At 43.5% G+C, this 26,938-nt stretch overlaps 9 protein-coding genes across 12 annotated transcripts in view; 5 read left to right on the plus strand and 4 right to left on the minus strand.

The window, feature by feature from the left end:
* Positions 1 to 81: 81 nt before the first annotated feature.
* Positions 82 to 3,835, minus strand: LOC135349958 (polycomb protein EED-like). The gene is made up of 10 exons (XM_064548639.1): positions 3,758 to 3,835; positions 3,604 to 3,690; positions 3,483 to 3,548; positions 3,266 to 3,391; positions 3,120 to 3,201; positions 2,798 to 3,020; positions 1,697 to 1,879; positions 719 to 853; positions 388 to 456; positions 82 to 316 (listed from the first exon to the last, which is right to left on the minus strand). The coding sequence occupies exons 1-10, from the start codon at positions 3,797 to 3,799 to the stop codon at positions 253 to 255; spliced, it is 1,077 nt and encodes a 358-aa protein (XP_064404709.1). The 5' UTR covers positions 3,800 to 3,835; the 3' UTR covers positions 82 to 252.
* A 49-nt stretch (positions 3,836 to 3,884) lies between these two features.
* On the minus strand, positions 3,885 to 10,992 carry LOC135349928 (ribosomal protein S6 kinase alpha-3-like). 2 transcript variants are annotated; one of them, XM_064548590.1, is made up of 20 exons: positions 10,853 to 10,992; positions 9,992 to 10,056; positions 9,645 to 9,704; positions 9,108 to 9,224; positions 8,959 to 9,040; positions 8,689 to 8,769; positions 8,466 to 8,545; positions 8,069 to 8,175; positions 7,786 to 7,823; positions 7,488 to 7,627; positions 7,245 to 7,315; positions 6,840 to 7,096; positions 6,146 to 6,285; positions 5,802 to 5,939; positions 5,545 to 5,592; positions 5,449 to 5,496; positions 5,241 to 5,366; positions 4,844 to 5,115; positions 4,373 to 4,625; positions 3,885 to 4,193 (listed from the first exon to the last, which is right to left on the minus strand). In XM_064548590.1, exons 2-20 carry the CDS (start codon positions 10,046 to 10,048, stop codon positions 4,071 to 4,073), a joined length of 2,238 nt encoding a protein of 745 aa, XP_064404660.1. In that variant the 5' UTR covers positions 10,049 to 10,056; positions 10,853 to 10,992; the 3' UTR covers positions 3,885 to 4,070. The 2 variants fall into 2 exon arrangements, with proteins under 2 accessions (XP_064404660.1, XP_064404659.1); XM_064548589.1 differs by lacking the exon at positions 10,853 to 10,992 and having other exon boundaries at positions 9,992 to 10,821.
* Positions 10,971 to 12,390, plus strand: LOC135349993 (c-Myc-binding protein homolog). Its single transcript, XM_064548683.1, has 4 exons — positions 10,971 to 11,113; positions 11,241 to 11,359; positions 12,018 to 12,147; positions 12,207 to 12,390. Exons 1-4 carry the CDS (start codon positions 11,099 to 11,101, stop codon positions 12,249 to 12,251), a joined length of 309 nt encoding a protein of 102 aa, XP_064404753.1. The 5' UTR covers positions 10,971 to 11,098; the 3' UTR covers positions 12,252 to 12,390.
* A 51-nt stretch (positions 12,391 to 12,441) lies between these two features.
* Positions 12,442 to 13,594, plus strand: LOC135349975 (uracil phosphoribosyltransferase homolog). The gene is made up of 6 exons (XM_064548659.1): positions 12,442 to 12,595; positions 12,658 to 12,700; positions 12,781 to 12,850; positions 12,894 to 12,956; positions 13,025 to 13,186; positions 13,279 to 13,594. Exons 1-6 carry the CDS (start codon positions 12,444 to 12,446, stop codon positions 13,482 to 13,484), a joined length of 696 nt encoding a protein of 231 aa, XP_064404729.1. The 5' UTR covers positions 12,442 to 12,443; the 3' UTR covers positions 13,485 to 13,594.
* LOC135349981 (uncharacterized) lies at positions 13,516 to 15,160 on the minus strand. The gene is made up of 5 exons (XM_064548668.1): positions 14,957 to 15,160; positions 14,743 to 14,900; positions 14,588 to 14,682; positions 13,865 to 13,970; positions 13,516 to 13,807 (listed from the first exon to the last, which is right to left on the minus strand). The coding sequence occupies exons 1-5, from the start codon at positions 15,123 to 15,125 to the stop codon at positions 13,682 to 13,684; spliced, it is 654 nt and encodes a 217-aa protein (XP_064404738.1). The 5' UTR covers positions 15,126 to 15,160; the 3' UTR covers positions 13,516 to 13,681.
* A 95-nt stretch (positions 15,161 to 15,255) lies between these two features.
* On the plus strand, positions 15,256 to 16,207 carry LOC135349995 (SH3 domain-binding glutamic acid-rich protein homolog). Its single transcript, XM_064548685.1, has 3 exons — positions 15,256 to 15,426; positions 15,717 to 15,884; positions 15,973 to 16,207. Exons 1-3 carry the CDS (start codon positions 15,382 to 15,384, stop codon positions 16,036 to 16,038), a joined length of 279 nt encoding a protein of 92 aa, XP_064404755.1. The 5' UTR covers positions 15,256 to 15,381; the 3' UTR covers positions 16,039 to 16,207.
* Positions 16,208 to 16,218: 11 nt separating this feature from the next.
* LOC135349947 (peptidyl-prolyl cis-trans isomerase FKBP4-like) lies at positions 16,219 to 18,687 on the minus strand (the record flags this gene model as incomplete). The annotated part of the gene is given in 7 exon segments (XM_064548620.1): positions 16,219 to 16,442; positions 17,034 to 17,218; positions 17,265 to 17,315; positions 17,371 to 17,643; positions 17,755 to 17,930; positions 18,129 to 18,197; positions 18,259 to 18,687. Coding segments are annotated over 7 exon segments (1,289 nt in total), but the record flags the coding sequence as incomplete, so codon positions are not given.
* Positions 18,688 to 18,935: 248 nt separating this feature from the next.
* LOC135349932 (phosphatidylinositol-binding clathrin assembly protein-like) lies at positions 18,936 to 23,721 on the plus strand. 3 transcript variants are annotated; one of them, XM_064548594.1, is made up of 16 exons: positions 18,936 to 19,199; positions 19,355 to 19,497; positions 19,833 to 20,011; positions 20,263 to 20,299; positions 20,412 to 20,468; positions 20,629 to 20,688; positions 20,778 to 20,936; positions 20,995 to 21,113; positions 21,169 to 21,331; positions 21,570 to 21,620; positions 21,866 to 22,067; positions 22,190 to 22,495; positions 22,644 to 22,689; positions 22,750 to 23,020; positions 23,250 to 23,369; positions 23,524 to 23,721. In XM_064548594.1, exons 1-16 carry the CDS (start codon positions 19,076 to 19,078, stop codon positions 23,539 to 23,541), a joined length of 2,055 nt encoding a protein of 684 aa, XP_064404664.1. In that variant the 5' UTR covers positions 18,936 to 19,075; the 3' UTR covers positions 23,542 to 23,721. The 3 variants fall into 3 exon arrangements, with proteins under 3 accessions (XP_064404664.1, XP_064404665.1, XP_064404666.1); XM_064548595.1 differs by having other exon boundaries at positions 23,253 to 23,369; XM_064548596.1 differs by having other exon boundaries at positions 22,190 to 22,432.
* A 48-nt stretch (positions 23,722 to 23,769) lies between these two features.
* Positions 23,770 to 26,938, plus strand: part of LOC135349927 (cullin-5-like) — a 7,242-nt gene continuing 4,073 nt past the window's right edge. Inside the window, exons 1-10 of the mRNA XM_064548588.1 lie at positions 23,770 to 23,937; positions 23,999 to 24,098; positions 24,215 to 24,385; positions 24,599 to 24,740; positions 24,900 to 25,045; positions 25,239 to 25,413; positions 25,831 to 25,961; positions 26,126 to 26,233; positions 26,298 to 26,362; positions 26,464 to 26,602. Coding sequence (XP_064404658.1) covers positions 23,804 to 23,937; positions 23,999 to 24,098; positions 24,215 to 24,385; positions 24,599 to 24,740; positions 24,900 to 25,045; positions 25,239 to 25,413; positions 25,831 to 25,961; positions 26,126 to 26,233; positions 26,298 to 26,362; positions 26,464 to 26,602 — 1,311 coding nt within the window. The 5' untranslated portion in view covers positions 23,770 to 23,803. The remainder of the gene's footprint in view (positions 23,938 to 23,998; positions 24,099 to 24,214; positions 24,386 to 24,598; positions 24,741 to 24,899; positions 25,046 to 25,238; positions 25,414 to 25,830; positions 25,962 to 26,125; positions 26,234 to 26,297; positions 26,363 to 26,463; positions 26,603 to 26,938) is intronic.

Below are 26,938 nucleotides of genomic sequence, written 5' to 3' on the forward strand. Positions count from 1 at the left end.
GGCCATACTCCACAATCTGATACTATTGTAAGTAATGATAGCTTCTTCTCGTTACTGTGTGGGCAAGAGCATTGGTGAGGATTTTGTGGTCAGCATTATTCAGGTAAGATATAATATGTAAGATAATTGAGTGATTAGTAACAGTGTATATGAAAACAATGTTAGCCATGCAAGCTCTTAATACTCATCACATGCTGAAGGAAAATGATATAATATTAGTATAATTAAGAGCTAATGTTACAATTAAGAGAGTCATTTCTTCTCTCTCTTGTCCCATCTCCAGACTGTACCATTGTCGCACACCGCCACCAGTACACTATAAGGTGGCCGGGGGATCGAGGGGGGAAAGTATTGAATGTAGGGATGATAATAACAAGTCAAACTTACGATGCATCTTTGTTGAAACACACTTGTCTGATCACTGACGTGCACCGATGGTGTGAGAGAGTGTGTGACCTGTGGAGTGTGTACCATAATATAGAGGGTATATTTCGAGGGTATATTTCGAGGGTATAGACTTTTGAGGAAATGTTTTTAGAAAGTTTTCCCGGAATAGCATCCTTTTTGCAGCATGTATATATGTATGCAAATATTAATTTAGTGGGTATAAAATGTTAGTGGTATATGCTATCAGTGAAAACCATAAATATTTATACCCTTGAAATATACCCGCTATACAGTATGTGTAGGGGAAGAGGAGTATGATCGACACACCCACCTCATTTTGCTTGGTTCGTCAACAGTAAGGTCCCAGAGAGCAATCTTTCCATTGGTGGTGCCCAACGCTAGTAGCTTCTGTCTGTAGTCCACTGCAAACCGAATGAACCAAATGTCGCAGTGGTTAATCTCCAATCTGTAGGTAGAAAGAAGCTCTTTCAAAACAGAGTGCCTAAACACACCTATTCATTGGAGAAGCTATACAGAATCATAGATAGAGCAAAGAGGGATTGGCAACAAAATCGACCTCGAATAACCATGCATCCGTGTTGCCCCGGCGTTACTCGAGGCTGTCTACTTCAACGTAAGAAGACAGCCTCGAGTAAAGCACAGGCTGGGAATGGTTGAGGAGACAACTGATTGTCTTACTGTCAGTATAACAATCCTGCTGCTGATTTTAGACTTCATTTCCATGCTTGAGGCTATATGTGATCCAGGACACTACTTAGTTAGACAATCTTAGCTATATTATATTATAGGTGCTATTGGTACATAGCCATAAAAAAACGGTGAAAAGAGGTGAAAAAAGCGCTATGTACCTGTAGCTCTTTCTCAACAATCTAGAAAAAATTTTGGGAATTTCCACATAATACACATCATCAAGAAGCATGGAAATGAAGTTTTGGGGGGTCTTAGAAAGCTCTGTGTAAGGCCTCAAACATAAAAAAGTATTTCGCGGCGTTACGGTGGGGGACAACACGCATCGTTTAAGGATTAAGCCACACCCCCTGCACAAAAGTCTACGTTTTAACTTCCGTTGCCAATCCCTCTCTTCTTTATCTATGACAGAATGAATCTTAGCAGAATTGGATGCCCGTAACTCAAGATACTGACAGATACATAATTATAGCAGTGAATTTTGACACACAATACTATCATATTTATGAGCTACAAAAGAAGACATTGGATACTTAATATTGTAACTCAAGTTATGGACAACACCTCAATGTCATGTAATCATGAGCAATTGTTCACTCACCTATGTAGAACAGTAGGCTTCTGAATGTCTGCCTCTTTCTCTGGAGGCTTCCACAGCACGACACAATCCTCACATGACTTGGAGAGGGCCAAGAACCCAAACCATCGCACACAGTCCACATAGTTACGATGAACGTCTCGGGTTGAGAAGGAGGGGAAATGGATGGAAACAGTTGGGAAACTCCTGCAGATGGAAAACATACACACTTACATTGTAGAAAATGAGATGCAGTTGTCATACGAAAACTGATACATAGAGTAGGGAAAAAAGTGGGAAAAGTGAGATAACGTTGGTCCAATAACGTTACTTTTATGTTATTCTGAAAGATTAGAGAGAGACCTTTCAGATGATGTGTTATCATTTAATTTTTAATTTATTAATTTTTTTTTTATTTTTTATGTTATTCTGAAAGATTAGAGAGAGACCTTTCAGATGATGTGTTATAATTTTTTGGCCTGTTTTTGACAAAATACATACCGTATAGCAGGTATATTTCGAGGGTATAAATTTTCGCGGAAATGCCTTTAGAAAGGTTTTCACAGATTAATTTTCGTGGAATAGCGTGCTTTTTGCTGAATGCATGCATGCGATACCGTATAGCGGGTATATTTCGAGGGTATAAATTTTCGCGGATGGACCATTACAAAGGATTTCGCGGATTTTATTTTCGTGGTCTGAGTTCCAGCCTTTTGGCGCATGCGCACATCATGCAGCTGTACCTCCACACCGTTAACCTCGAATCCATAATACTGAACACGCCTACTATTCATAAATTTTCGTGGGTATAAATTTTCACGGTACATGCCTAATCTGCGAAAACCACAAACATTTATACCCTCGAAATATACCCGCTATACGGTATATATGCAGCTCGTGGTCTTTTTCGAAAATAGGAAATTATGGCCTGTTCCAAATCTGTGATTTGAGTATGCCATCTGAATGAGCTCCTTCTAAGCTTTCAAAAAATCCTAAAATGGACCACCCGAACTCCAGTTACAGAGCCAACTCTAGTATTTATTGAGGGGTCTGGAAGAAAGAGGTATCGATGTACATGTATTATAGGCCATAGATTCTCTTCAGGCAATGTGTGTGCATACTGACTTTTTTAATGACCTCTGGTACTCAAACGAATCTTTGATTGCTTTACTTAGTTTATCGTCATTCATCTCCCAGACCTTGAGGGCATGGTCCATGCCACACGACAGGATCTTATCACCATGGAAGCTAAAGTCAGCACCCAGAACCTCATCTCTGTGTCCCTCGGCACCTCCCAATACAGCGATACACACACTCGTTTTGAGGTTCCACAGCCTCAGGGCATGGTCTAGGGGAGGGAGAAACAGTGAATGTAGATAGATTGTGTTGGTAAGCTATTATATAGGGTAAGCCTAACGACATACCAGCTCACTACATACCCACCCACCTTTGCTGGCTGACAGTAGGAGGCGAGGGTCAGAGGGGTGTACCTTGAGCTCGTTGACAGCGTTGCCATGGCCAGAGTATGACTGTATAATTATAGTGAGTAGTGAGTGGTCGGTCAGTGGGAATGAGATTAGATATTAAACTCACTGCTCTGCAACTAGCAGTGCTTGTTCCAAGTATTCGAATGATTCCCTTGAGACCACCAATGGCTAATAGCCCCTCTCCTGTCTCAGTGTCGTAGCTCCAAGCACATGTGTAGAAGTTCTCTTCAGGCTGTGTCATGTGTGTATTGTGTATGTGTGTGTGTGTGGGTGGGTGGGTGGATGGCGACTCCAATACCAAGTATGTACACGTGCAAACTTACATCAGTGTCTGAGTATGCCTGTGTGGGTGCTATACTCCCGTCGTCGTTGCATTTGTACACAGTAGCCTGCAAAGGTGGACACACATAGATTGAGGGTAACCCTCTAATTAAATTCACACACCCTGTTGCTCCCGACAGTGGCAAAGAAGTCAGTGTTTCCTTGGGACCAATTGAATTGGACACCAAAGAGAGGCAGCCCATGTTCCTCCTGCAATGGAAGGCTCTTTATAGAGTAGCACATGCGTCCCCTCCATTACTATAAATCATGTGTATACCTTTACTTGGCTTAGGAACTTGTATGTAGAGCTTGCATTCATGACTAGCTATGACGAATGACACTAGCTATGACGAATTATGACGCAATAATTATATCACACCACCACAAGTGATACCTCCCACTAGCTTGTAAACTTTTTTCAAATAAACTCTTGATAAAATTTTTGTGCAACAGATTCATACAATTATAAGATTGATTCTACACGTACACAAGACAAAATAATTCTGCATAATTAATAATTTTCGTGTGTAAAACAATGAGACTCTAGACATTGACAGAGATATAGTGTGAACATCGCCATTCAGTTCGCTCTAAGATGAAGTGGAGCTCTTCTTGTGGTGTCTCCTCTTGGCTAGAAACGACTTTCCCACAGGCTCCAACTGGGCCGACGGTGCCCCGTTGTTGACTGCAGTGAAAGTGGCTTCCACTGCCGCCTGTGTGTGTGTGTGTGGGAAGGGGGGGTAAAGTAAACAGTTTGTGTACAAAACAACCCCCACAACGTACACAATCTATATTATTATTATGGCAAAACATTCGCTCCCCTAAAAGTGTCCTAAACTGGTTTCACTTTTTGTTACATCCGAGATACAGCACAATAATTATGACATCCCACCTTGATTGTGTTGTCCCTAATGGTGAGTTTGGACTCGGGCAGTGACTCTTTAGAGGTGATCCATGGGTGGGAGAGTATCTGAGCTGCTGACCATCGCTGGTTAGGGTCAACGTGAAGCATCCTCAGGACCAAATCCTTGGCTGAGGGTGACACAGAGTCCCAGTTACCACCAGAGAGTGGGATCTTGCCCTCCCCAATACGAGAGAGGATCTGTTGAGCTGTGTCCTCGGGTCCACTGGCAAAGGGAGTGGTCCTGCAAATAGAATGGACAAACATGTATACATTTAAATTTAGGAATAAATTTGTTACAACAGTAAATAAGTCTTATAGAGCTCACAAAAGGCTACAGAATGCATCATTAGAGACAGGCGCATTAAAGGTAGCTCACTAAAAATGCTAACTCAGTTTACATTTCCAAGCAAGTTACATCCGAGAGTAGCCAGCCTAAGGAGACTACCTTCCACCACTCACCCTGAGAGCATGGTGTAGAGGAGAATGCCTAGGCTCCAGATGTCAATGGCTGCATCATAGCCTTGCTTCTTGAGGACCTCGGGAGCCACAAAGTTGGCCGTGTAGCAGGGGGTCATGAGCAGGCCATTCTCTGCCCTCAGTTGCTTGGCAAACCCAAAGTCGGCAATACGCAGCGACTCTTGAGAGCTGGAGGCAGAGGCAAAGAGAATGTTGGAGGGCTTGAGGTCACGATGAACCACCCCCTGCTGGTGTAGGTACTGCACCGTGGACGTCTAGGGGGGGCAGTGAAGTTATTGTCAAAAAAATTTACAACTAGGAGTGGAGAAATGAAAGCATAAAACAAGAGGCAAACGTTTTCTAGAAGGTACAAGGGGTAATGAGAGAAAATATCAAGTACCAGAGTGAACAAGACGTTGGCTGCTTCTCTCTCTGAGAAATGTTTTTGTGAGAGAATTCTGTCGAGGAGCTCCCCTCCTTTCATCAGCTCCATCACCATGTACACCTTGAACCCGTCATCGTACACCTGAGGGGTGGGTGAGGCATCAAGTCACAGGGGAGATTAGCACATAATTATACACACACAGGAAAACGAAAAGAATACTCACATCTCTCAGCTCAATAACGTTGGGGTGGTGGCCATAACGAAGCAAAATCTGTAAGAGGAGGGGTTAGAGTAAGGGGTCTTAGTGGGTGTGGCTTACCTCAATCTCCTCATCAACATCTCTCATTGATGCACTCTTCTCAATGATCTGTAACAAAGAGAGAGAGAGAGGGTGTGTCAGTTGTTTTAGGGATAAGTGTACGTAGGGAATCAATTATTAACATAACAAGGTCAATGGGATAGGTACAAGAGTTGACTAGACTCAAGCAAAGTTCTCTACTTCTTTCATTGCCAACAGTTCTAGCAGCTAGATAGTACAGTCAAGGCCTTAGCACCAATCAAAGCACACTCTCTCACCTTCACGGCATACTCGAGGCTGGAGCCTCGGTGGATGCATCTCTTGCAGGTGGAGTAAGAGCCGTAGCCGAGGATATCCTCCTTGATATCGTAGTCGTCAGTGATGGAGGTGGTACGGACGGGAAGTGGGGAGCCCAGCTGTTTGTGTATGTGTGTGTGTGTGGAGGGGGTGAGTCAATCTGTGAGAGGGTGTGATATTATATATACACACATACATCTGCAACTGGGTTATATGTGTAAAAAATATCGAAACAATGGAGTATTACATTGCAGGCATGTAATAAAGTTCTATAATATTGATATTCCAATTAACGGTATAATGCCACATACATGCATGTACTCACAGTTGACATGTGTACTGTGGACTGTGGACCTTGGCCTGGTAGCGACAGTCTCCTCTCTTCATCCATGAGAGTGGGGTCAACGTAACTGAAGCCACGAAACAGCTCCTTAGAGGTAGCACTCACCGGCACACCGGGGGAGTCTGTGGGGGCACACAAAGAGGGATGACATGACACTCATACATGTAACGTATGGAACCAGAGGAGGTTCGACGTGCGTGCACGAATTACTACAACTTCAGTGCATTGATGTCATTGCGGTCACGTGACAACGCCCAGGCCAATACACTAGCACTAGTAGTAATTCGTGCACGCATGTGGAACTATACATGTAGGACAATAGGAAGGGAATGGCATACCATAGCATCTGTATCAGAGATCAGTGTTATGAACATTCCAACTAAAGCATACACAACCCGCCCTGTTGACACTATCACATTACTGCAACAGTGTACCCAGCAGTCAAGCTCATGCATTCCTCAGCTATTAATAGGTTAGTTGGCAGAGATCATAGCCCCACAACAACAAAGCCTGAATTAGGATAGAGTTCTTGTTGCATGATTAACTAGACAAGAGCTCAACAACAAATGTACACTGACAATATGCTAACAGGGGAATGTAATTAGAGCACCATTTGGGACCAGAAGAGGACTCAATGAGACTACGATGTTAGCAGCTATTGAATAGACACACTCACCTCGCGGTGTTCTTGAAGTGAACTCAGTGTCAAAATAGAAAGCATCATCAGCACGTCCGCAAGCAGGCTTGAAAGGCGGCACCACCTTCCTCTGATAGAGCCTATCCCAGTTGATGCTCTTGAAGTACAAGTGAGCCTTGATGTTCTCAATTCCATTGGGGCCATGGCCGAGTCTGTTCTGAGGGTTCCTCTTGAACAGTACACGCAGCAAAGACTGTGCCTCGGGGGAGAGGAACTGAGGCATACCAAGCTTGGCTCTGTGTGTGTGGGGGGGGCAAATGCATACACATAAACATGTACACATTGTATATGTACATGTGTGTATGTACACATTACAAGTACAGCCTACATATTCTCAAAGCCCTGGCATTTGGTGTAACAGCTGTCGTGGTCAGCTTGACTTACTTGAGAATCATTGTCATTGTTGCCTTTCTGTTCTCTCCTTGGAAAGGGAGGGAGCCCGTCAGCATCTCATACTGCACACACACAAGAACAGTATATAACACTCTAACTATTACAGCACTTAAAAAGATGTGATAACGTAGAAGCCAACCATGTTTGTACAACACAACACAATCCCCAGGAAGCATCAGAATCCAATCCAATGCAAAACACACACATACAGTCAGTGTACACAACAGCTCTCACCATGAGCACTCCAAAGGACCACCAGTCAGCTGTGGTGCCGTGACCCTTCCTGTTCACTACTTCAGGTGCCATGTACTCAACTGTGCCACAGAATGAAAAAGTCTTGCGGTCTTCTACTGCCTCCTTGCTCAGTCCAAAGTCTGTGTGTGTGTGTGTGTGTGTGTGTGTGTGTGTGTGTGTGTGTGTGTGTGTGTATAAGCATTCAATACTTGAATAGTTCCTTAGACACAACACAGGTATGATGTTGGGTCAGTAGAAACGAGGAACCAGTGCCAACAATGGCTGTGCTCAAGCCTACCTGTCAGTTTGATGTGTCCCTCAGCATCCAACAGTATGCTGCTCGTGTGTGTGTGTGTGTGTGTGTGGGTGTACACGTGTCACAGTACATGTAGTGTATGTAGCAACATACACAGTTATTACAGTGATACTGTGAGTATAGGAGTCACTGTATTTGAGAGCAATAAGCACCTCCCCCCCCCCCCCCCCCACACACGACTGCAATAGTAGGTAATAAGGGACACACCTTCACAAGCCAATACAATGCATGTACGGGTAATAATTAGAAAGAGCGACAAACTCACTTCTCTGGTTTGAGGTCTCGGTAAACGATCCCCAGTGTGTGGAGGTGGTCCAGCGCCAAGGCCAGCTCTGCCAGGTAGAACTTGACATCGTCTTCAGTAAACATCACCTAGGGGCGGTGGGGGTGGGGTACACGATGAGTGAGGTCAGATCATGGCTAGACATGGGACTATGTACATACGACCACCGGTCAAGCGTGGGATCAGACCCACCACCCTAATCAAACAAATGTGTAATTCGACACTCTCTCCCTCACACAGTTTAGCCACACAAACTTAAACTGTAATAGCATGTGCTTATTGAAAGTGCACCTACCCCTCTAGTGCTAACTACCTTGTATGCTCCATAGGCTATTACCACCGAGGGTGGAAACAAAAAGTGGAATGCACAGTAGCTCACCTCCTTAGAGAGTCGAGTGAAGAGGTCGCCCCCTCTCAGAAACTCTAGAACAAGGTACAGCTTGCCCTCAGTCTGAAAGGCTGCAGGGAAACTTAGAGTGAGTAATAGGAAGTTGTGATACCCTACCATGAACATTATTTTGTATGAGCGGGATTTTTCACTGAATCACTCAATAGTGGGACTATTAGCTAGCCTACACGTATAGCCACACTGTCTCCCTCACCATACTCCAAGTGAACTATGAACGGATGTCTAACGTCCACCAGAATATCTCTCTCCATCTTAGTACGCACCCGGTCTCGCACTGTGAGGTGACATAACTCGAGTAGTTAGCATGGTTAATGCATCATTTGAAGTTACAGGATATCATGACATCCAATGCCAAGCACCCAATATATCAGACAATTACCTATCAAAGCACTGCTAATATTTGCTAGTAAACAGACACCTCGGTATATCCAAACAATAACAATGATTGAATAGACTCGTTTACCCTTCAATGACGCTTTCTTGAGAACCTTCATAGCATACAGCTTGCCGGCATCTTTTCCAATGATCCTCCTAACGAGAAACACCTGTACACAACGATACCACAGTGTACACACACACATAGATGACACAGAAAATAGTGAACTCTCTCACCTTCCCAAAAGATCCCTGTCCAAGAACTTTGAGCAGCTCAAACTGAGACGAGTCAGCGCGGGACACGGCACTGCTTTTCTCAATCATGGTCATTAGATTGTATTCTGTCTCTTGTTCCTGAAGGGAATTGAAATGAGCTAATCAATCTCTGGGGACGTCATTGCATATAAACAAAACTATCTTGAAGGTCAAGGTGCAGGAAAGAGGCTTGAGCTCATGCGAGTGCAAAGGAAGTGATCTAAAGTTTGTATATAGCAATGTGAGAGAGTTAGTGGGCCTGACCACTCTCTTGGCAGGGCCAACAGCAACAATGAATAAAAGCACTAGTTCCTACGAAGGGAACTACATTGTATGGTAGGCTCAGTTTATGATTATGGGCTATTAGGCTATTAATGCACAACAAACACACACATTGAAAGCCAATTACATACTGATTATTTCCGTGCAACCCAATTTCAGACAATGTACACAAGCCTTCTGATGTGGTTTCAATGTGGTGACCGTAAAAGCTCCACTGGAAGCCATTGACACACTCACTTCTGTTTGCTGGGGCTGTGGTTTTGGAGGCACCTCATCTTTGTCTGTAATCATGTCCTCCTGTGGTGGTGGAACAACACATTTATACCGCTCTGTAGGTGTTAGTGAGAGCTTGTTGAGAGATGCCACCACGGGGAACAACTCTCTGTGGCTTGTCATGAGACAACTGTCTACTACACTAACTGACATCAAGAATAAACTAGCTAGGATAAGTCAATATTGATACTAGGTACACTCATAGACTGACTGCACTATTACTGCGAGATTTAGTGCTATTGCTCAACACATGGCAGTGACAAAACATTTACTTCCTCATTTAATAATGCTCTGACAGGAAGCTAACTCACTGAATCTTCATGTTTGACAGACACTGGCTGGAACGGGAAGGACTTTGCAAGCGGCATCTTGGCACCTGCAGAGGGATGAGCACCAATACACAAAGTGATCGGTCTATCAGATCGCTTCCGTTTGAACATCCATACAATACAAGCTCTTGGAAAACAGTAGCTGGCGCTTGTACACTTCGCACTAGCCGTACAATGTAGGTGTGCATCAAATAGAGTGAACAATAATAAATTGCAAGTGGAGCAAGCGACCCTTTTCCAGAATGTATTCCCTAATGCAATTAATTATTCACAGCCTACAAAAGACAATGGAAATTGAATTATAGAGTTACTACATTGTGTATAGGCAAGAGTAGACTGTATCTACTCTTGCTATATAGGTCATAAACAATGAAAATCTACAGCATTTTGCATGCAAAAAATCATAGTCAGTGAGCTCATAGGAAGTGTCCAGTACTGCTTCTCTTGGTTGCGTTTGAATCCCTCTTCCAGTGTGTGTGGTGAATCCATTGTGACATACACAGTATATACTATAGATAGTAATCTGGCTATATCTTGCACTTTCCGGTAGACAATTCACAAAACTATGAATGCATTTCTAAGAAGCTTGATACAAATATTAAAATGTGCACATGCATACTCACACACGCACACAATGCCACAGCAAAGGCTCGTCATGCATTTACCCACATACAGTAATATACAACATCCTAAACGATAGTTTAAAGAGGTGTCAAAAACAGCTACACAAAATTAATTGTCAACCTCCCACACAACTTGACGTACCACAAATCGATACCAAGCTCGTGCAGGAAGTATATCAACTGCACTCATGGGTATGTGTGGAAAACAAGCACAACTTACCCTAGACTTTATGTAAGCTTAGCAGGATCAATTGTCACCTCAGTGTCCAGATTTATTAGACGCTTGATCGATCGTGTCATGTATAAACCTTCGAGGTTGATTGCTTTGCAGGAATTCAGAGAAATGATGTCATTTTTAATTAATAAGCGGTACTCTTCAACTAAAGCGCACCCACAATAAAGTTCAAGAAGAGAGTTTGCTGCTATAGTGCTAGTGCTGGTCTACCTCATCTGTGAGAGTTTGGAGATGTCTCAGCAAAAGGTGAGTATGTGCTTAGGCTGATGCAGTAACAACAGTTTACTCAACAGCTAACAACAATCTTTTCACCTCCTATTGGTTGTCATGGTGATGACACACATGCTCATGCATTATCCCTTTGTGTATGCAGTCAGAGTCAAAGAGGGAAGAGTTTCGACGCTACCTGGAGGGTACTGGAGTGTTGGACGCACTCACTAAAGTGCTCGTGGGCCTGTACGAGGAACCAGACAAGCCCTCAGATGCCTTGGAGTATCCTTCTGTGTATATTGTTATAGTTACATGCATGTTCTTATGAGATTATGCTCACCTTCCATTGTTTGTTAATGTATAAGCTGTATCTCACTCAGTTAGGCTTGTTCATATCATAGATACGGATTGGAAACGGAAGCGATTACGTGATGTTTTACAATGAAGTCTACGTAGTGGCTCTGGGATCATCCTTGTATCTCTCTATAACTGGCGCGAAAACTCTGGAAACTTATTGTGTCTAATGCATACATCTCAAAGCTACCCCCATTACTGAATCACATTCCCCCTCCTAATAGGTATTATTTGGAAATGTAGAAAATATAATCTCAATTGTCATGAAGTAGCTAGAGTACACAGAGCGCCTCTTCGTGCTGTGTTCCTATAGTACCTATGATATGGCTACGTAAGGCTGTGTAACTAAGTAGTGTGCTGTGTCCCAAATGGCCTCAAGTATGAGATGTAGCAGCAGAATTGCTCGTAGATTTTACAGACAGCAAACAATTATTCATGTTAACCTTCCATGTTAAAAGTAAGCCTCGATTGAAACCGCGGAGATACAGGGATGGTACTTCGTTTTCAATCTCTCTCTCTTCTATCTATGTTCATACTGACAGTAATGATAATTATGCATTTGTTTGTTCCTGAATTAGTCCCTCAGTTTTGTGAAGCATCATCTCCATGGAGGACCACTGGAAAGTATCGATGCTGAGGCACTAAAGAAAGAAAACGAAGAGCTTCAGCAGAGAAACAGGGAGCTGGAAGAGCAAGTCGCCCAACTCCAGACGGCTGTAAATATCCAATTTTTAATAATAATTATGCATTCACATTATTTTTTTGTTTTCTGCAGCTATCCAAGTACGAATCAGAGTCAACTGAAACTGTGGCCAGCTAAAGACTCTAGAACACTACTAGCAAGGACTTGATAATTAATGTTACAAGCACAATCCTCATGCATGAGTACAATATCTGTCTAATTGTGTGCAAATGTTCTCATTATCACCTAATTGAGTATGACCTGTCTCTGTCTCTTGTACTGTAACCACACACGTGCATGCCGGAGTAGCTACCCGAGTACCCGTAGAAGATGAGTGACTCTAGCCCCGATGGTAGCCATACCGAGCTGTTTGATTGCTTCAATGGGGCTAGTGCTGTGGACACTACAGGAGACCTGCCTAACCTGAGAGTCATGGCGACCAATGATCAGATCAGGGAGCTACAGACTATCATCAGAGACAAGTAAGTAGCATCCTATAATAATAGTATTTATAACAATTATTATCATCAATGTCTATGTGCAGGAATACGACTAGAAGTGATTTTCTTTTCTACTCGAATCGATTGGTAAAACAGATAATAATCTATTATATTAGATGTGTTCTGTATTTTTTTTTGCTTTGAGCTACTATTCTCGATGTCGCTAGATACGCCTGGTGGTGGAGGAAGGTCTCAACTGTCTTCCGTCATTTGCTCTCAAAGTCACTACACCTACAGGTATGATTATCTATCTGACAAACTGACCATTAATTTCTTATAGGTTGTGAGTATGAAGGCGAGTGGTTTGAGAAGAATAACTGTGCTGTCAGCATTCTCAGGAGCGGTAAGTGTCCGTCTCAATGAATGGCCATTATCATTGTCATCTCTGTCATGTGACCCACTCATACCCAGGTGAAGCAATGGAGAAGGGACTGCGGGATTGCTGCAGATCTATGAGAATTGGCAAGATCCTTATCAGACGTCATAGGGACTCAAAGGAGCCTCAGGTGTACTATGCCAAGTTCCCCCCAAATATTGAGAAAAGAAAGATCTTACTTCTCTTGCCTGTGTTAGGTGAGTGAGATTCATACAACATTGCACACACATGTGTACACTAGCTTCTTTTGTGTACAAAATAATTATCATACATACATGTACACACATAGAGACTGGAGCAACTGTGAAGACAGCCATATCAGTCCTCAAGGAGCATAGTGTGAACGAGAAAAACATCTTCTTGGTGACTCTGTTCTCTACGCCACTGGCAGCCAACAATGTGCTTACCTCCCACCCAAATATGACCATGCTCACGTCAGAGGTGCACCGAGACAGCCCAAGTCACTTTGCTCATAAGTACTTTGGCTCAGACTAAACTGTATACAGCTAGCGCACGTATTTTGAAATTTATCAATTTGTATACACCTTCATCAAATCAATCTTGTCTTTTACGATATAAAAATGTTCACTTGTAAACAACCTCAATTATAGATCTAATTGGATCAAACAAAGCACAAAAAAATGTTTTACAAAAAGAACTACCTGTATACTTGTTTGCACTGAACAGTTAGGCTACTTAAGAACTTTCTGCTTGTCTTTCTGTTTATTGAACCAGCTGAGGTAGGTAGCCCAGAACAAGCTCACAATGAGGACAAAGTTCAGTTGGTGAGGGACTGGGATGAATCGAAAGTTGACAAACTACAAAGAAAAAAGTAAGGCTCAATAAGGCTCAATAATACAGTCATTAACTCCCACCTGAGCTACAGGCCAGACCATCCAGTTGGCTTTGAGCACGTCCCACAGTCTCTCTTTTACGTTAGCCACAGAGTCCTCCACTGACCTTCCCTCCAGCTTGGGAAGCCTATGTATGTGTAGGTATGAGGGAACAGTAGGAAACTGCATTCTATATACTGTAGCGGGTAATTTCTAGGGTATAAAATTAATGTTCGTGGTTTTCACTGATCAAGCACAGGGGCGGATCCAGGAATTTTGAAAAGGGGGGGGGGGGGGGGCAGTTTGAAGAAAATTTTTACTAAAAAAAAGGTCAACAGTTTTTTTAAAGCTCAATCAGTGTAGCTTTTCTGATCAGGGATTGATTGATGACAGTATGACATACATAGTAGCAGGAGATAGCAGAAATGGATGGAATCATCTTGCTCTTCAGCTTCAAAAGTCTACAACTAGAGATCGTCTGCATGCGATATGCTTGATTTCTGCTCTAAGCCACACCCACTTTGTGAGCTCGTTTTATTCGAGCTGGTCAGAAAGGGGGGCACGTGCCCCTTGTGCCCTGCACTGGATCCGCCACTGACTTAGCATGTATGAATCTAGTATCACATGCATGCATGCTGCAAAAGGCTGCTATTCTGCGAAAATTAAAAAGGGTCTTTCCGCGAAAGTTTACACCCTCGAAATATACCCGCTACACAGCACTCCTTACGAATCGAGAGATCTACAGCACTTGACCAAGCAGCTTACGTGAAGAGGTAAATAGTGTTGATGCCTGCAGCCCAGTAGGTGAACTGATCGACAAACATCTTAGCCAAGGACATGCTGTTTCCTTGAAGAGCAAGCTGCATAAATTATTTAACATAGGGACATAAATAAAAGATACATAATCTGTACACTCTAACCTTTCTTACAACCAACCACTCAAGGAAGTTGAAGTGGAGGTGTGACAGTGGACCTAGGAGGAACGTTCCAAATATCCACGCCCTCCCAAACCGAGCAATGTCAAAACGGTCATTGCCAACCACCACCTGAGCAATGACATCCCCACTACCAAACAAAACTGCAATGATAGAAAATAGTTACTCTGTGTGTACTTAGCTGCAGATGTGCTCTCACTGCCTGAGGTGATGCTTTTAGTGACTAGGGGAGCTCTCTTCAGCTGTTTGTTGTACCATGCCATAGGACTGAAGCTCCTCCGGGTCATCAGAGAGCCCTTGCTCTTGCAGGAAGCCAGCAGGCATCTCCCAACAGGAGTTGATTTCTGCACAAGTACCAGCACAGACATTGTTGTTAAGGTTGGATTGCTGAGGTCAGCACATAAAAGATAGGAGTGGCTGAACGTCATGCAATTTGCATGACGTTCAGCCACTCCTATCTTTCATTGCAAAAAGCCTCCTACGTAAACTACCACTATTGAGGAAGTGGGCGTGAGGAACAAGGCTCACTCACACGTACACAGGGCTAAGAAAACTCCAAGCTCAACTCGACTCCAAGAAGAACAGATAACCCACTACCAAAGCTCAGCGGAGAAGATCACAAAGATGGTAGTCAAATATTACTATTCCAGTGTCTCTAGCAACCTTGAAGTGAGTTTGTAACAAGCTAAATGTAAGTAAAAAGTTAGCTGCTATATTTTTATGACATTTTTACATGCTACATAATTATTGCCAAAATTATGGCATAATGTAGGCCTTGTTAACATGGAACCGATCAAAATGTAAACACAAGTCCCTTACAAACCTATAGGTCAGTGTTAGCTAGCTAAGCTACATGTATGTGTTGTGTTTTCACTATGACCATAAATGGGCAATCTCTTGACTGAATGCAATTTGGCAGAGTCTTAAATATTTGGCCTTACAACTGTTGTGATGCACAGATCAAGAAGAATCAACAGAAAATTGAGATGATCTTGGACTCAAAGAAGATTGCCTTTGTAAAGATTGATGTAGCTGCTGATGAAGATGCCAAGAAAAGAATGAGAGAACTCATGGAAAATCCATCTGCCATTCCACCCCAACTCTTCAATGACGACACCTATTGTGGGGTAAGGTCTCATGCATTGTGCCACACAAATGGTTGTATTGTTGGGTCGTTAGCCAATGATTAATATTCATTATTTTTCTCTTTTGCAGGACAATGATGCATTTGAAGAAGCTATTGAGTGTGAACGACTGGAGGAGTTTCTCAAGCTCAAATGAACTCTCCTAGTCACAAACTCTAATAGCTAGATGTAGCCTATCTTGCACACAGAGTGCTCTGATTTTGACATATGCTGGTTTTATACCCATGATGGTAATGAATTAATAGTACTGGGTGTTCACATCTGATGACGATGTCACAGCTTAATGATTATGTTATGGACTTTGATTACGCTGTACTTAATCTGTGCCAGTGGCAGAAATTGAAATGAATTATATACACCAAAACAGCAGCTTGTAAAAGAGTTCTATATAACAAAACACACAAAATATAATATATTTAGAGTCAGTCAATGGTTTATGCTTCCACCGTTCCTTCAACAGAAGTGCCATTAACAGAAGTGCCTTCCTCAGAGGTTCCTTCTCCAGGCTTGACTGCAGGCTCACTGCCAGTGTCCACGCTCCTGAAGAAACGAATAAATTGAGTTAAGATATAATAATAATTATACAGGTTAAACAGAGCTACATGTAAGCTCACTCCCTGTCAATGTGTAGCATTGGTGGGTGGAGCAAATCAAGTACGGGTACAGCTACAGCTGCGCATGTGCAGTCTATGTGGTTCGCATAGAGGATTATAGAACCGTCTCTCCCAGCCTTCTGACCCTTGTCTACCCCCTAGTACTCAATTGCTTTAGTGTGTTTTCCGTCGCGCTGCCAACGTTATGTCTCTAGGCTTCGGTACAGTTGGTACCTCCACTACTTAGGTCCGGATGTAAATGTACGCAGCCTGGCAACGGCCCTATGGAGCTGACAAGCATGTGAGCGGCATACCTCATACGGGGCTTACACCCTGAAGAATAGGCCAGAAATTATTAGTATTAGGTAGCTATAAATGAAAATTTTCCGGGGAGGGGCCGGGGGAGAGAGAGTGTCCCCCAAGGATATGATTAATGATTATTCTACATGCACTGTAGGGATGTACTGTAGGGACATGTAGAGTAGAGATTACAATGTAGTATGCAGAATAATTAAGTAGCTTGTACTAGGTGACTTACTCGTCCTCTTGAGCCAGTTTCCGGAACATGTTTGAATAGAGTTTCTTCTCTTTCTCTCGCTGGCTCCTCTGCTTGCTACGGCACATCTCCAGCTGCTTCACAGCCGCCTTGTTCCCGGACTCTATCTTAAGCACTTGTTGGAACGATGCTACAGCTTCCTCATAGTTTTGCAAATTAAAGAGGGCCTGAGACAAAAATATATAGTATAAATAATACAAAAAGTCATCTTACCTGACCCATTCTGAAGTAGGCCTTTATATTCTGGTCATCATCTGCAAGAGCCTAAAAATTAATAAGCACTTACTCAAAACAGAAGTCAAAAAGACCAAGCACTTACATCTGTACACTCCTTGATTGTAAGAGTATCCTCCTTCCGCTTGAGGTAAACAATGGCAAGGTTGAGGTGGAGACTCACTCGTACAGAGCAAGCCTCCTCTGTCAGCTTGTCTTTAGGTATCGCTGAGTCTTCAACCAACGCCATCCCTCTAGTGTAGAGCTTGAGGGCCAGGTCGTATTTAGAGTCCTTGAAGTACTTTGTCCCCCTCTCCTTGAGGGCGGTGGCGTCAGTCACTCTCTCCTCCACACTGCCATACTCCCAGGATTCCTTGGGCTGGGAAACATTAATATGATGACAGTAATGAACAATTACATGCAAGTTACACTACAGAATGTTGCAGACAAAAGGAGTTTGAAAGGTCAATAGTTTATAGAATGCATTTACCTTGGTGAATTTATTGAGTCTGATCTCGTACATGATTTCAGCATCATCGGGAATAATCTCTTGATTGGAGAACTTCTCGGTGATATACTTGCCCTTAATGACTACCTGAGCCACTTCGTTTGTCTGCATGCTCCCAATAGCCTTCTCCACACCAGACAACAACTTGATCTCAGACCCTGCCAATGAGGAAACATTTTATTTAAGTAATATTCAATAGCCTCATTCCCGCTACTATCTGACGGTAATTGAGTTAACAATTATCAGAGGAGTTACCCTTAAAGTTATTGGAGATTTTTAAGCGCAATAAAATCATGTAGAAAAAATAAAGTTTGGGACACAAGCACTGCCTATTGTAGATTAGTTGTTTTTATCACCTTCTCCATACTCAAAGCTGATATCCCTCTCCTCAATAACACGACCTTTGTACGATCCTCTAATATGAGCTGAGGAAAAGAAGAGAACACACTAAATATTGCATGCAGGCAGGGCATTGTATGAACACACCTTCAACTTGTGCACCATCAGTTGGCTTGGAATAACCGTCACCCTTGGATACAATGCTTTTAACTATACCCCCATCTCCCGTCAGGTCCTCTCCATACCAGTCAAATAGCTCCACTTCGAATTGCAGTGTTGCATCTGGAGGAATCTTGGGAAGAGATCCAGTCGAACCATACGCATAATCGGGCTTGCAGGTTAGAATACATTTCTCTCCCTTGACCATGGTAGCGACTCCCACATCCCAGCCCTTGATGACTTGGTTTTGTCCGAGCTTGAACTTGAAGAGCTCGCCTCGTTCCACACTTGAGTCAAACACTTCGCCCGTTAGCAAACGACCAGTGTAATGCACAGAGACTTCATCACCATGTAGGGGATGCTCCACACCATGACCAGCAGTGAGTATGCTCTTGAACAACCCACCATCTTTAGAGGACGATATATCGTCACCCCAGTCAGGACTAGCAGTGTCTGTAGGTGGAACTTCTTCTTGCTTATCGTCAGCCATTACAAAGTGTATTGCGGGAGATGAGGCGACTAGCTTCTTGCACTGCACGTACTGCACTGCACTGGTGAAAGGAAAGGCCAAGGATCTTCTAGAAATGTCAGCTATCCACGTGGAGCTGGCTAGGGGAATTCCCTTCAAATCAAGGGGGAGGGACACGGCCCTCTATTTTTATGACGTCGTTGCCAAGTCCTGTGACTGGAACGGAGAAAGACACACCAGTTGCTAGCTAGCTACAAAGCAAAAGGCTTCTATCTCAATTGTTTGGTAGCGGGCTGACTATTGCATATTCTCCTTGACCGTGTGGATCACTGAAAGATGTCTAAAGCTGTCGATCGAGCCACAGCGTTCTATAACGAGGTAGCAGGACAAGGCACATACAAGATAATCTGCAAGGCCTCCAACCATGATCTTGCAGGCCCAAAGAAGAAGCATGTTGACGGTGAGAGATTGCTGCTATGTACCTGGAGAGCATGTACCTGGAAAGCAGTATCATTTTTATGATCTAGGGATCAATGAGAGCTTTGTGTATTTACCAGTTGTTTATTATTTTAATAATTATTATTATTGATTTATTCAGCTATTTCTTTTCTTTAGCCCTTCTTCAAATAACCAACAACCCTGTCACTCGAATGTCGGTACTGGCAGACCTGATTTCTGAGAGGCTCAAGGATAAGAACTGGGTGGTCGCTTTCAAAACACTCATTGTGTCTCACAACCTTATGAGCCTCGGTCATGAGGTGAGCAGCTTAAGCACCACCCATACTCTCGTATATACAATCCTTTACATTTTTCAATTCCCAAAAAATATGTATATGTACGCTAGCATTGGCTTCAGCATTAGTATTGCTGTCAATGGAACGGGGCACTTCTAATACGAACACATTTACACTATCACAATCCACAGCTGTTGAGGTATGGTTAGGGGTATCACACGTAATAGTTATAATAATGTCACAGTTAACTTGAACACAATGCACTTACTTCCATCTGGAGTGGTCACTACAGGTGGACTACCACGTAATGATATAATCACAATGTATAACCTCAATTGTTCTCCTCTTGCCCCCTGCAGAAGTTTATGCAGTGTATGGCAACACGCTCTAACGTCTTGATCATGGAACACTTTAATGACAGGTCTGACCACATCTCCATCGATATGAGTGTCTACCTTCGCAAGTACGCAAACTATCTCATTTGCATGTGCACCAACTACAGGACACTGGCTATGGATATTAACAAAATGCCTAAAGGGTGAGTCTCTTCTCTCTGTGATTGATCTCTCTGATTGATCGCAAAAGTTGTCACCACAACACCTGTATCTCTTACTATTATAGGATACGTACGTAAAAATTAATGTTGCCGATACCTGTACTGTAATACTGGTTTTGATTTGGAGCTTAAGAGATTTCAATCAAACTTCCTCTTCTCTAACTAGCAGATAGTACAGTAGCGGATGTATTGTGTTTGTGTGTGTGTGTGTGATGTCTTCCCATTCCTTACAGAGACAACAGTCCATTCAAGAACATGGACCCAGTCAAAGTAAGGCTAGTACTATATGGGTGGGATATATGCTTGTTTGTGTACGTGGCTGCTTACACGGTCAGTTTTGTGTTCCCTTGTTTAGTGTAATCACTGTCCCTCGCTTGCACAGATACTTAAGGCTGCTACTAACATTCAGAAGCAGTTGGACACACTGCTGGAAGTGGAGGTAAGGACACGCACAATCTTCCAACCCTGATAATAATATAGTAAGGTGATACCACCCAGCCAGGCTTGTCCACTCAGCTTACCGTGTACAGTTGTATGTTGTCAACAGATGCTGGCATTTCCTGCTCCATTATAGCTAACATAATTTATATTCTACACAGATATCATCAACAGACCTCACCAATGGAGTCATCAACACTGCCTTCCTCATGCTCTACAAGGTAAGCCCTTTCAGTTCCTCTGTCTCTTTTCATTGAATGTTATAATTTTATGATGTCAAAATGCTTATTGAGTACACCCACATGCATAGGACTTGGTGAAGCTGTATACAGTGTACAACGACATAATGATCAATCTCCTGGAGAAGTTCTTTGAAATGAAGAAGTCGCAATGCAGAGAGACGATTGAGTTCTACCGTCGGTTCCTCACCAGACAGGAGGGTGTGCAGGCATTCCTACAATTGTCTGAGGTACGTAGAATATTCACACTCCCTCTGCGTTGTCGTTACATTATATTTTTCCCCGCAGCAAGTCGGTATTGACAGCCAAACTCATCTAAACTTGAGGCAGGTGCCTGAGGATTTGTTGCCAGCTCTCGAAAACCATCTCTCAGAAATGGACGCTCTCAAGAAAACAGGCGATGCGAGGTAATCTCCATAATAATAGTTGCATTAAAGTAACCTCCCTCACCTTCACACACAGTCCTTCGATTCGTGCCGCTAGTGAAAAGCTGGCTGCTCTGAAGAGTGCTGAGAAAAAGTCTGTCTCTCCGGCAGCTAAAGCAGGCTCCCCCTCCAGTCAAACCATCCCTTCAGCCAGCACAGAGGTACTCGAGGCACAGAGAAAGAGATTCGAGGATCTTAAAGTGAGCCAATTTTGTTGTTTTGTGGAGTACGTTTGCTAATTGGCAGTTATCTTCTGGTAGCAGCAACTTTATCTATAACTTTTTATTTTCTGAGATATTGAGGTTAGACGACTGTCCGTGTGGGCGGGATCAATACCTACCGCCACGCACAGTATTAGATGTGATCATGTTAGAATAACAGTATCATGATTGTGATTGTGTGCATACCTGTGATTGTCTTATTGCCCCCTCCTCCCAGCGCCAGGCCAGTGTTCCTCGCAATGTAGAAGTCCAGCAGACCACCACTCAGGTTTGTGACTAGGGTGTGACATGTTGACATTCTCGTATTGAAACTTGTGAACTCGAGATAAAAAAAAAAGTGCAAATTTATACTGTACTCCTTCGTGTTACATTGTCTATTATTACTGTGCATTGCTATTACTGCACACACACACACACACACACACACACACACACACACACACACACACACACACACACACACACACACACACGCACACACGCACGCACACGCACACACACACACACACACAGTCGCCAGCCAATGATTTGCTAGGTTTGAACGTGTCCTCCACTAGCACAGCCTCTGCACAGGACCCGTGGAAAAGCTCCATTCCCTCGGCTGCACCCTCCAACCCCTTCCAACCTGTCTCCACAACAACACTCCCTGTGGGGAATGGCTCTGCAGTGATTCCACTCAACGACCCCTGGGGGACAGCACCAGCAGCACCATCTGGTAAGGATCACCACTAACACTTCAAAGTCGAAAAAAACTTTTGTCAATTTGACATGTATATAATGGACTAAGTAGCTGAGGCATCATTCAATTTATGGTAATTTCACCGTCTCCCTGTTCAGCTTATCAGGAAGTGGATCTCTTCACTGAGATACGTGGATCGGAAGGGAGGACAAGCTTCGATGCTGTGTTCAGTAGTAATCCCCTTCTGCCGTCTCAGGGGTCCAATGAATGGGACGGGGGCATCCTTCGACCTCAAGCAGCTGGTCCTCTAGCATCTCAGGAGCTACTGGAGCCTGTCAAATCTACCCCAGGACTTGGAGAAGATGTGGAGTCCAGTCTAGCCATGGCTGCGGCTAATCTAAGTATGTACACCTGGCCATCAAATAACACAGCTTCACATGCTCCAAGTTCTCATGATTTGTGGGGTAATTCAGTGTGAAGGTTGAGCCTTGAGTGACATTTTGCACATTCTTCCCCATGGTGTGATAGAATTGCATGTGGAGATATATAATCAATTTTGCGTGTTTTTGATTGGATTATGTTTAATCACTAAGTGCGTATGTTTCCTCACAGCCGTAGAGTTGGGACATAGTGGTAACAAGGCAGGCGTCTTAAAGAAGTGAGCTATTTTAATGACTACAGCTAGTACATGTTTATACTGTTGCTACCATGGCTGCAGGACTGAGCATCAATGGACACCTGCTAAAGAGTCTGTGAGAACAGGAGGGAATAACTTCCAGAGGCAAGGCATCCAAGCACGCACTCTGACCTCCCAAGACTCAATGAAGGCTGGTGCTGGTGCTGGTGCTCCAGTCGACTGGAATAAGAGTATGTACGGTGGCCACTTCCCACAGCAGTACCCGAGTCAGCCGATGGGACCCCCCACAATGATGGGACCTCCTGCCATGATGGGGTACGGCATGATGCCTCCACAGCAACCGTTTGGAATGGTGAGCTGCAGCTGTCTTGTGTAATGCTAGCTGTTTATTAGCCATGGGATTGTGAATACACTCATTGATTGTAATTAATTATGCCCGGCGTTTTAATGACATAATGTTTTAATGTAATTACATGCACAGTATCCTACGTGTAGATGTATGTGTTGTACTGAGTCAACCAATAGTAGCTAGTGTATATTCTTGTACAATACAAATTGACTGCTCTGGTGTGCTTGTGCAGCAGCAACCTGTAGCTCCAATGATGCAGTCTGGAGGAGGCTGGTATCCTGGCCAGCAGCCTCAGGGCTTTCAACAACAACAGCAACAACCTAATGACCCTTTCGGGGCAATTCCTTCACAGGTAACCATGCATCCTCTGCACGAGCCACCACACACACCCCACACTCTGTTCCCAGGCTAATTAGTATTATTATTCACGAAGCATGATTATTCACGAAGCATGCACATTCCATACATGTACTCATAATTTTTTCCACACATGCACACACACACAGAACAAGTCTCTGTTTTAGAAACTGGACGTTTGAACACTTAGAGCAACAAATCGTGGCATATACGAACTTCATGCACCAACTCCTTTGTGTTTTAGATATCATATAAAATGTGTGTGTGTGTACTCTGTAGTGTTCCATTCTATTTTTAGTTGTGTTACTAAAAATACATTGTAATGACAAATATTAATTTATTGCCAAGTCATCAAAATGTCTACTTTCTAATAAACAGGACAATTTCGATATATCTCAGTACACTACACAAGCTAGGTTATAAAGTATAATGTCTTCTTCTGCTTTATTGAAAGGTTCTGGGAGCACCAAATTCTCTGATCGATGGCCAGGGATGCAGCCTGTAGTCCTCAAGCTTCTAAAACAAGAGCATGTAACTAGGGATGAGTGGCAGGACCTATTCTGGTGAGTTGTATGAGACTCAGTCACACATGCAGTGGTTACAATGCTCCCCCGGTTGCTACAGGGAGGTACACTCTGTGTGCAGCTGGGACGAGAAGGCATCGGTTAAAATACAGAAGTCCCTGGAGACAGAGATCCTCACCTTCATCTCAGACGCCAACAAGGTGGGTGTGGTCCTGCATTAGTTATCTCATTCTATATAGATGTGCACACATAATATACATGTATGTACACACACTCGTACACATTTACTCCCCCCCCCCCACACACACACATACAGAGGGTTCAACTGCATGAGGAAGAGTCAGCGCTACTCAAGGCATATATCAATGAGTGGAGCAAGTACTTCACTCAATGTGGGTATCTGCCCAAACCGTTCCAGGCCATGGAGATAGAGGGAGCAAGTCACAAGCCAAAGAAGAAAAATCAAGAGGGAAACAGAGTGCAGCAAGTGAGGAGGCCATAGACACCATTGCCATCATTATAGACGTTGTTAGAAGTTAGACATTTATCCCCTATGCTCTTTCCTATCTGAATGTTACCCCTCTCTATTTGTGTATATAGTATCTTAGTGCCGTTGACGGTGTACAGTTGACAATTAGAGGCATGCCCAATCATGCCCTTTGTCCTGATCCTGATAACCATGCCTTGTCCCCACCCACAGCTGATGCTCAAGGGTTGGAACACTCACATCTTCAACAACGTGAGGGAGAAGCTCCTCTCTGCTGCTATGAAGCTGCTCTATGCTGAGAGGAGTGGGGAGGCCTTCGACTCTCAACTTGTCGTCGGTGTCAGGGAATCCTTTGGTGAGTTAGAACTTGCTTTGGACAATGCTGTTTAATATCTTGAGAACGATGGCTTGAAAGTTTATGTATTGTAAAAGCAACTGACAGATTAGGCGTATATACTTCTCTGAGATAGTCTCTTTTCCTTGCCTCCCAATTGACCTTCCCCCCCCCCCCCAGTTAACCTGAGCACTGAGGTGACCAACAAACTGAGGATCTACCAGGAGCACTTTGAGCGGCAGTACATCGACTCAACTAGAGAGTTCTACAAACTACACGGATCTGATTACATGACTGAGAACGGAGTGCAGAACTACATGAGATATGTGAGTCACATTCTTATACAATTACCAAGCCTTAAAGGAGAGGTTTGAAGAATTACTTAATGTCCGTGTTCCTGCATGCTCTTACCGCCTACCTTGCTGTAGCACTATAGGTAAAGAAGGTTGGCCAAAGATGAACACTGTATATTCATGCACTCCTGTGTATATTTAATGAGTAGTTTCTCCTCCTGCACAGGCTGACCAGAAACTGACCGAGGAGGAGCGTAGAGCTAACAGGTACCTGGAAACCAGGAAGGGCTGCTCATCTGTCAGTCAGCTCATGGATGCTTGTGTGGAGGTCCTGGTCAAGGATCACTGTGATGTCATCGTGGCAGAGTGCCCCAAACTCATTGCAGCTTATCAAGTTGAGAGTGAGTGGCTATTCGTGTGCTCTCTCTGTGCATTTCTAACTGTTGATGAAAGTATATAACAGTTTTTGATTTTTGTATACCGTATAGCGCGAAATTTTCGAGGCAATTATATTTCGTGGAATGTCCTCTAAAAGGATTTCGTTGCACGGAATGACTGCTTACCCGGAAGCCACGCCTTTAATCTTTGCACGTTATAGCAGATAATTCAAACAATTTTCGTGGACTTAATTTTCGTGTAGGATTGCTAACCCACGAAATCAGCGAAAATTTCGTGCTATACGGTATACAGCGTACATAGTTGTTTCCACTTATTTTTGCAGGAAGAGAGTATCACATGATCATTTGTCTTCTCAATATTTATTATTGTTTGAAACTATTCTTCACCATTGTCTCCCCCCCCTCCCCCCCCCCGCTAAGAGCTGAGTTTGATGTTTGGGCTGATGGATCGTATCCCCAATGGAGTGGAGCCGATGCTCACCTTTCTAGAGTCTTACATCACTCAGAGTGGGGTTGATGACATGAAGGCCTCTGCTGAGGTCATCACCACGGTAAGGCTTCCCTTCTACTGCAAGTGCATTGCTGGTCTACAAGTAGAGTTATAAGGACTTCGCTCCACTAGCTGAAAACTAAGGAGCCTTTAACTAACAGTTACTTCATTTTGTACTGATTGACTGTTTGTGATCTTTAACTGACCTGTTTGTACCTTCCATAGGATTCTGAGAAATATGTAGAGCAGTTGTTAGCCCTGTTCAACAGGTTTAGTCGACTGGCATCTGAGGCTTTTCGTGACGACACACGATTTCTTACTTCTAGGGATAAGGTACGATTGCCTCGTCAGCTAGCTAGTATTTTGAAATTTGACAGCTGTGCTCTCTTCAATACAGGCTTATAAACAAGTTGTAAATGATACGTCGGTATTTCGATTAGACCTACCCAGTGCTAGAACAAGGTGAGCCGGCACTACATGATCCTTGTATTCTATCACATGATCCTTGTATTCTATCATATGATCCTTGTATTGTATCACATGACACACCCACTTGATTGCAGAACGGGTGCAGGGATAAAGACACACCCAGAGTCAAAGTGTCCAGAGCTACTAGCCAACTACTGTGATATGCTCCTGCGGAAAACTCCACTCAGTAAGAAACTGACGTCAGAAGAGGTGGAGGGGAAACTCAAAGATGTGGTGAGAGTGCTAGTCAATAGCCACTGTAGAGTGTAAATTTTATGTGTTCTAGTTTATTAATAAGGTGCATACCAACTCATTGTCCCCTCAAAGTTGCAAATTCATGTGTGTTATTGTTATTAAATTTTTACCAACAACCAGCATACATACATGTACATGTAGCTACATGTTCTGTACTCACTCCCCTCCAACATACATGTAGCTATATGTTCTGTACTCACCCCCCCCCCCCCACTCCCCTCCAACATACATGTAGCTACATGTTCTGTACTCACCCCCCCCACTCCCCTCCAACATACATGTAGCTATATGTTCTGTACTCACCCCCTCCCCCCC

The sequence above is a fragment of the Halichondria panicea genome, chromosome 16, assembly GCF_963675165.1.
Source record: "Halichondria panicea chromosome 16, odHalPani1.1, whole genome shotgun sequence".
NCBI lineage: Eukaryota > Metazoa > Porifera > Demospongiae > Suberitida > Halichondriidae > Halichondria > Halichondria panicea.

Coding starts and splice junctions, on each gene's coding strand:
- LOC135349958 (XM_064548639.1), bottom strand. CDS start 3,799: ATGAATGCAAGCTCTACATACAAGTTCCTAAGCCAAGTAAAG. Junction 3,691..3,757: donor AGTTCCTAAGCCAAGTAAAG/GTATACACATGA, acceptor CTTCCATTGCAG/GAGGAACATGGGCTGCCTCT. Junction 317..387: donor TGTTTCAACAAAGATGCATC/GTAAGTTTGACT, acceptor GCCACCTTATAG/TGTACTGGTGGCGGTGTGCG.
- LOC135349928 (XM_064548589.1), bottom strand. CDS start 10,120: ATGTTCAAACGGAAGCGATCTGATAGACCGATCACTTTGTGTATTGGT. Junction 7,824..8,068: donor CGAGACCTCAAACCAGAGAA/GTGAGTTTGTCG, acceptor ACACACGAGCAG/CATACTGTTGGATGCTGAGG. Junction 5,593..5,801: donor GCCTCGAGTATGCCGTGAAG/GTGAGAGAGTGT, acceptor TCTTTGTTACAG/ATCATTGAGAAGAGTGCATC.
- LOC135349993 (XM_064548683.1), top strand. Junction 11,360..12,017: donor AAGCCCTCAGATGCCTTGGA/GTATCCTTCTGT, acceptor TTAGTCCCTCAG/TTTTGTGAAGCATCATCTCC. Junction 12,148..12,206: donor TCGCCCAACTCCAGACGGCT/GTAAATATCCAA, acceptor TGTTTTCTGCAG/CTATCCAAGTACGAATCAGA.
- LOC135349975 (XM_064548659.1), top strand. CDS start 12,444: ATGAGTGACTCTAGCCCCGATGGTAGCCATACCGAGCTGTTTGATTGC. Junction 12,596..12,657: donor CAGACTATCATCAGAGACAA/GTAAGTAGCATC, acceptor GTCTATGTGCAG/GAATACGACTAGAAGTGATT. Junction 12,701..12,780: donor TTTTCTACTCGAATCGATTG/GTAAAACAGATA, acceptor CGATGTCGCTAG/ATACGCCTGGTGGTGGAGGA.
- LOC135349981 (XM_064548668.1), bottom strand. CDS start 15,125: ATGTCTGTGCTGGTACTTGTGCAGAAATCAACTCCTGTTGGGAGATGC. Junction 14,901..14,956: donor TAAAAGCATCACCTCAGGCA/GTGAGAGCACAT, acceptor CTATCATTGCAG/TTTTGTTTGGTAGTGGGGAT. Junction 14,683..14,742: donor AGTGGTTGGTTGTAAGAAAG/GTTAGAGTGTAC, acceptor TAATTTATGCAG/CTTGCTCTTCAAGGAAACAG.
- LOC135349995 (XM_064548685.1), top strand. CDS start 15,382: ATGGTAGTCAAATATTACTATTCCAGTGTCTCTAGCAACCTTGAA. Junction 15,427..15,716: donor GTGTCTCTAGCAACCTTGAA/GTGAGTTTGTAA, acceptor TGTGATGCACAG/ATCAAGAAGAATCAACAGAA. Junction 15,885..15,972: donor ATGACGACACCTATTGTGGG/GTAAGGTCTCAT, acceptor TCTCTTTTGCAG/GACAATGATGCATTTGAAGA.
- LOC135349932 (XM_064548594.1), top strand. CDS start 19,076: ATGTCTAAAGCTGTCGATCGAGCCACAGCGTTCTATAACGAGGTAGCA. Junction 19,498..19,832: donor TTATGAGCCTCGGTCATGAG/GTGAGCAGCTTA, acceptor TGCCCCCTGCAG/AAGTTTATGCAGTGTATGGC. Junction 20,469..20,628: donor ACACACTGCTGGAAGTGGAG/GTAAGGACACGC, acceptor TATTCTACACAG/ATATCATCAACAGACCTCAC.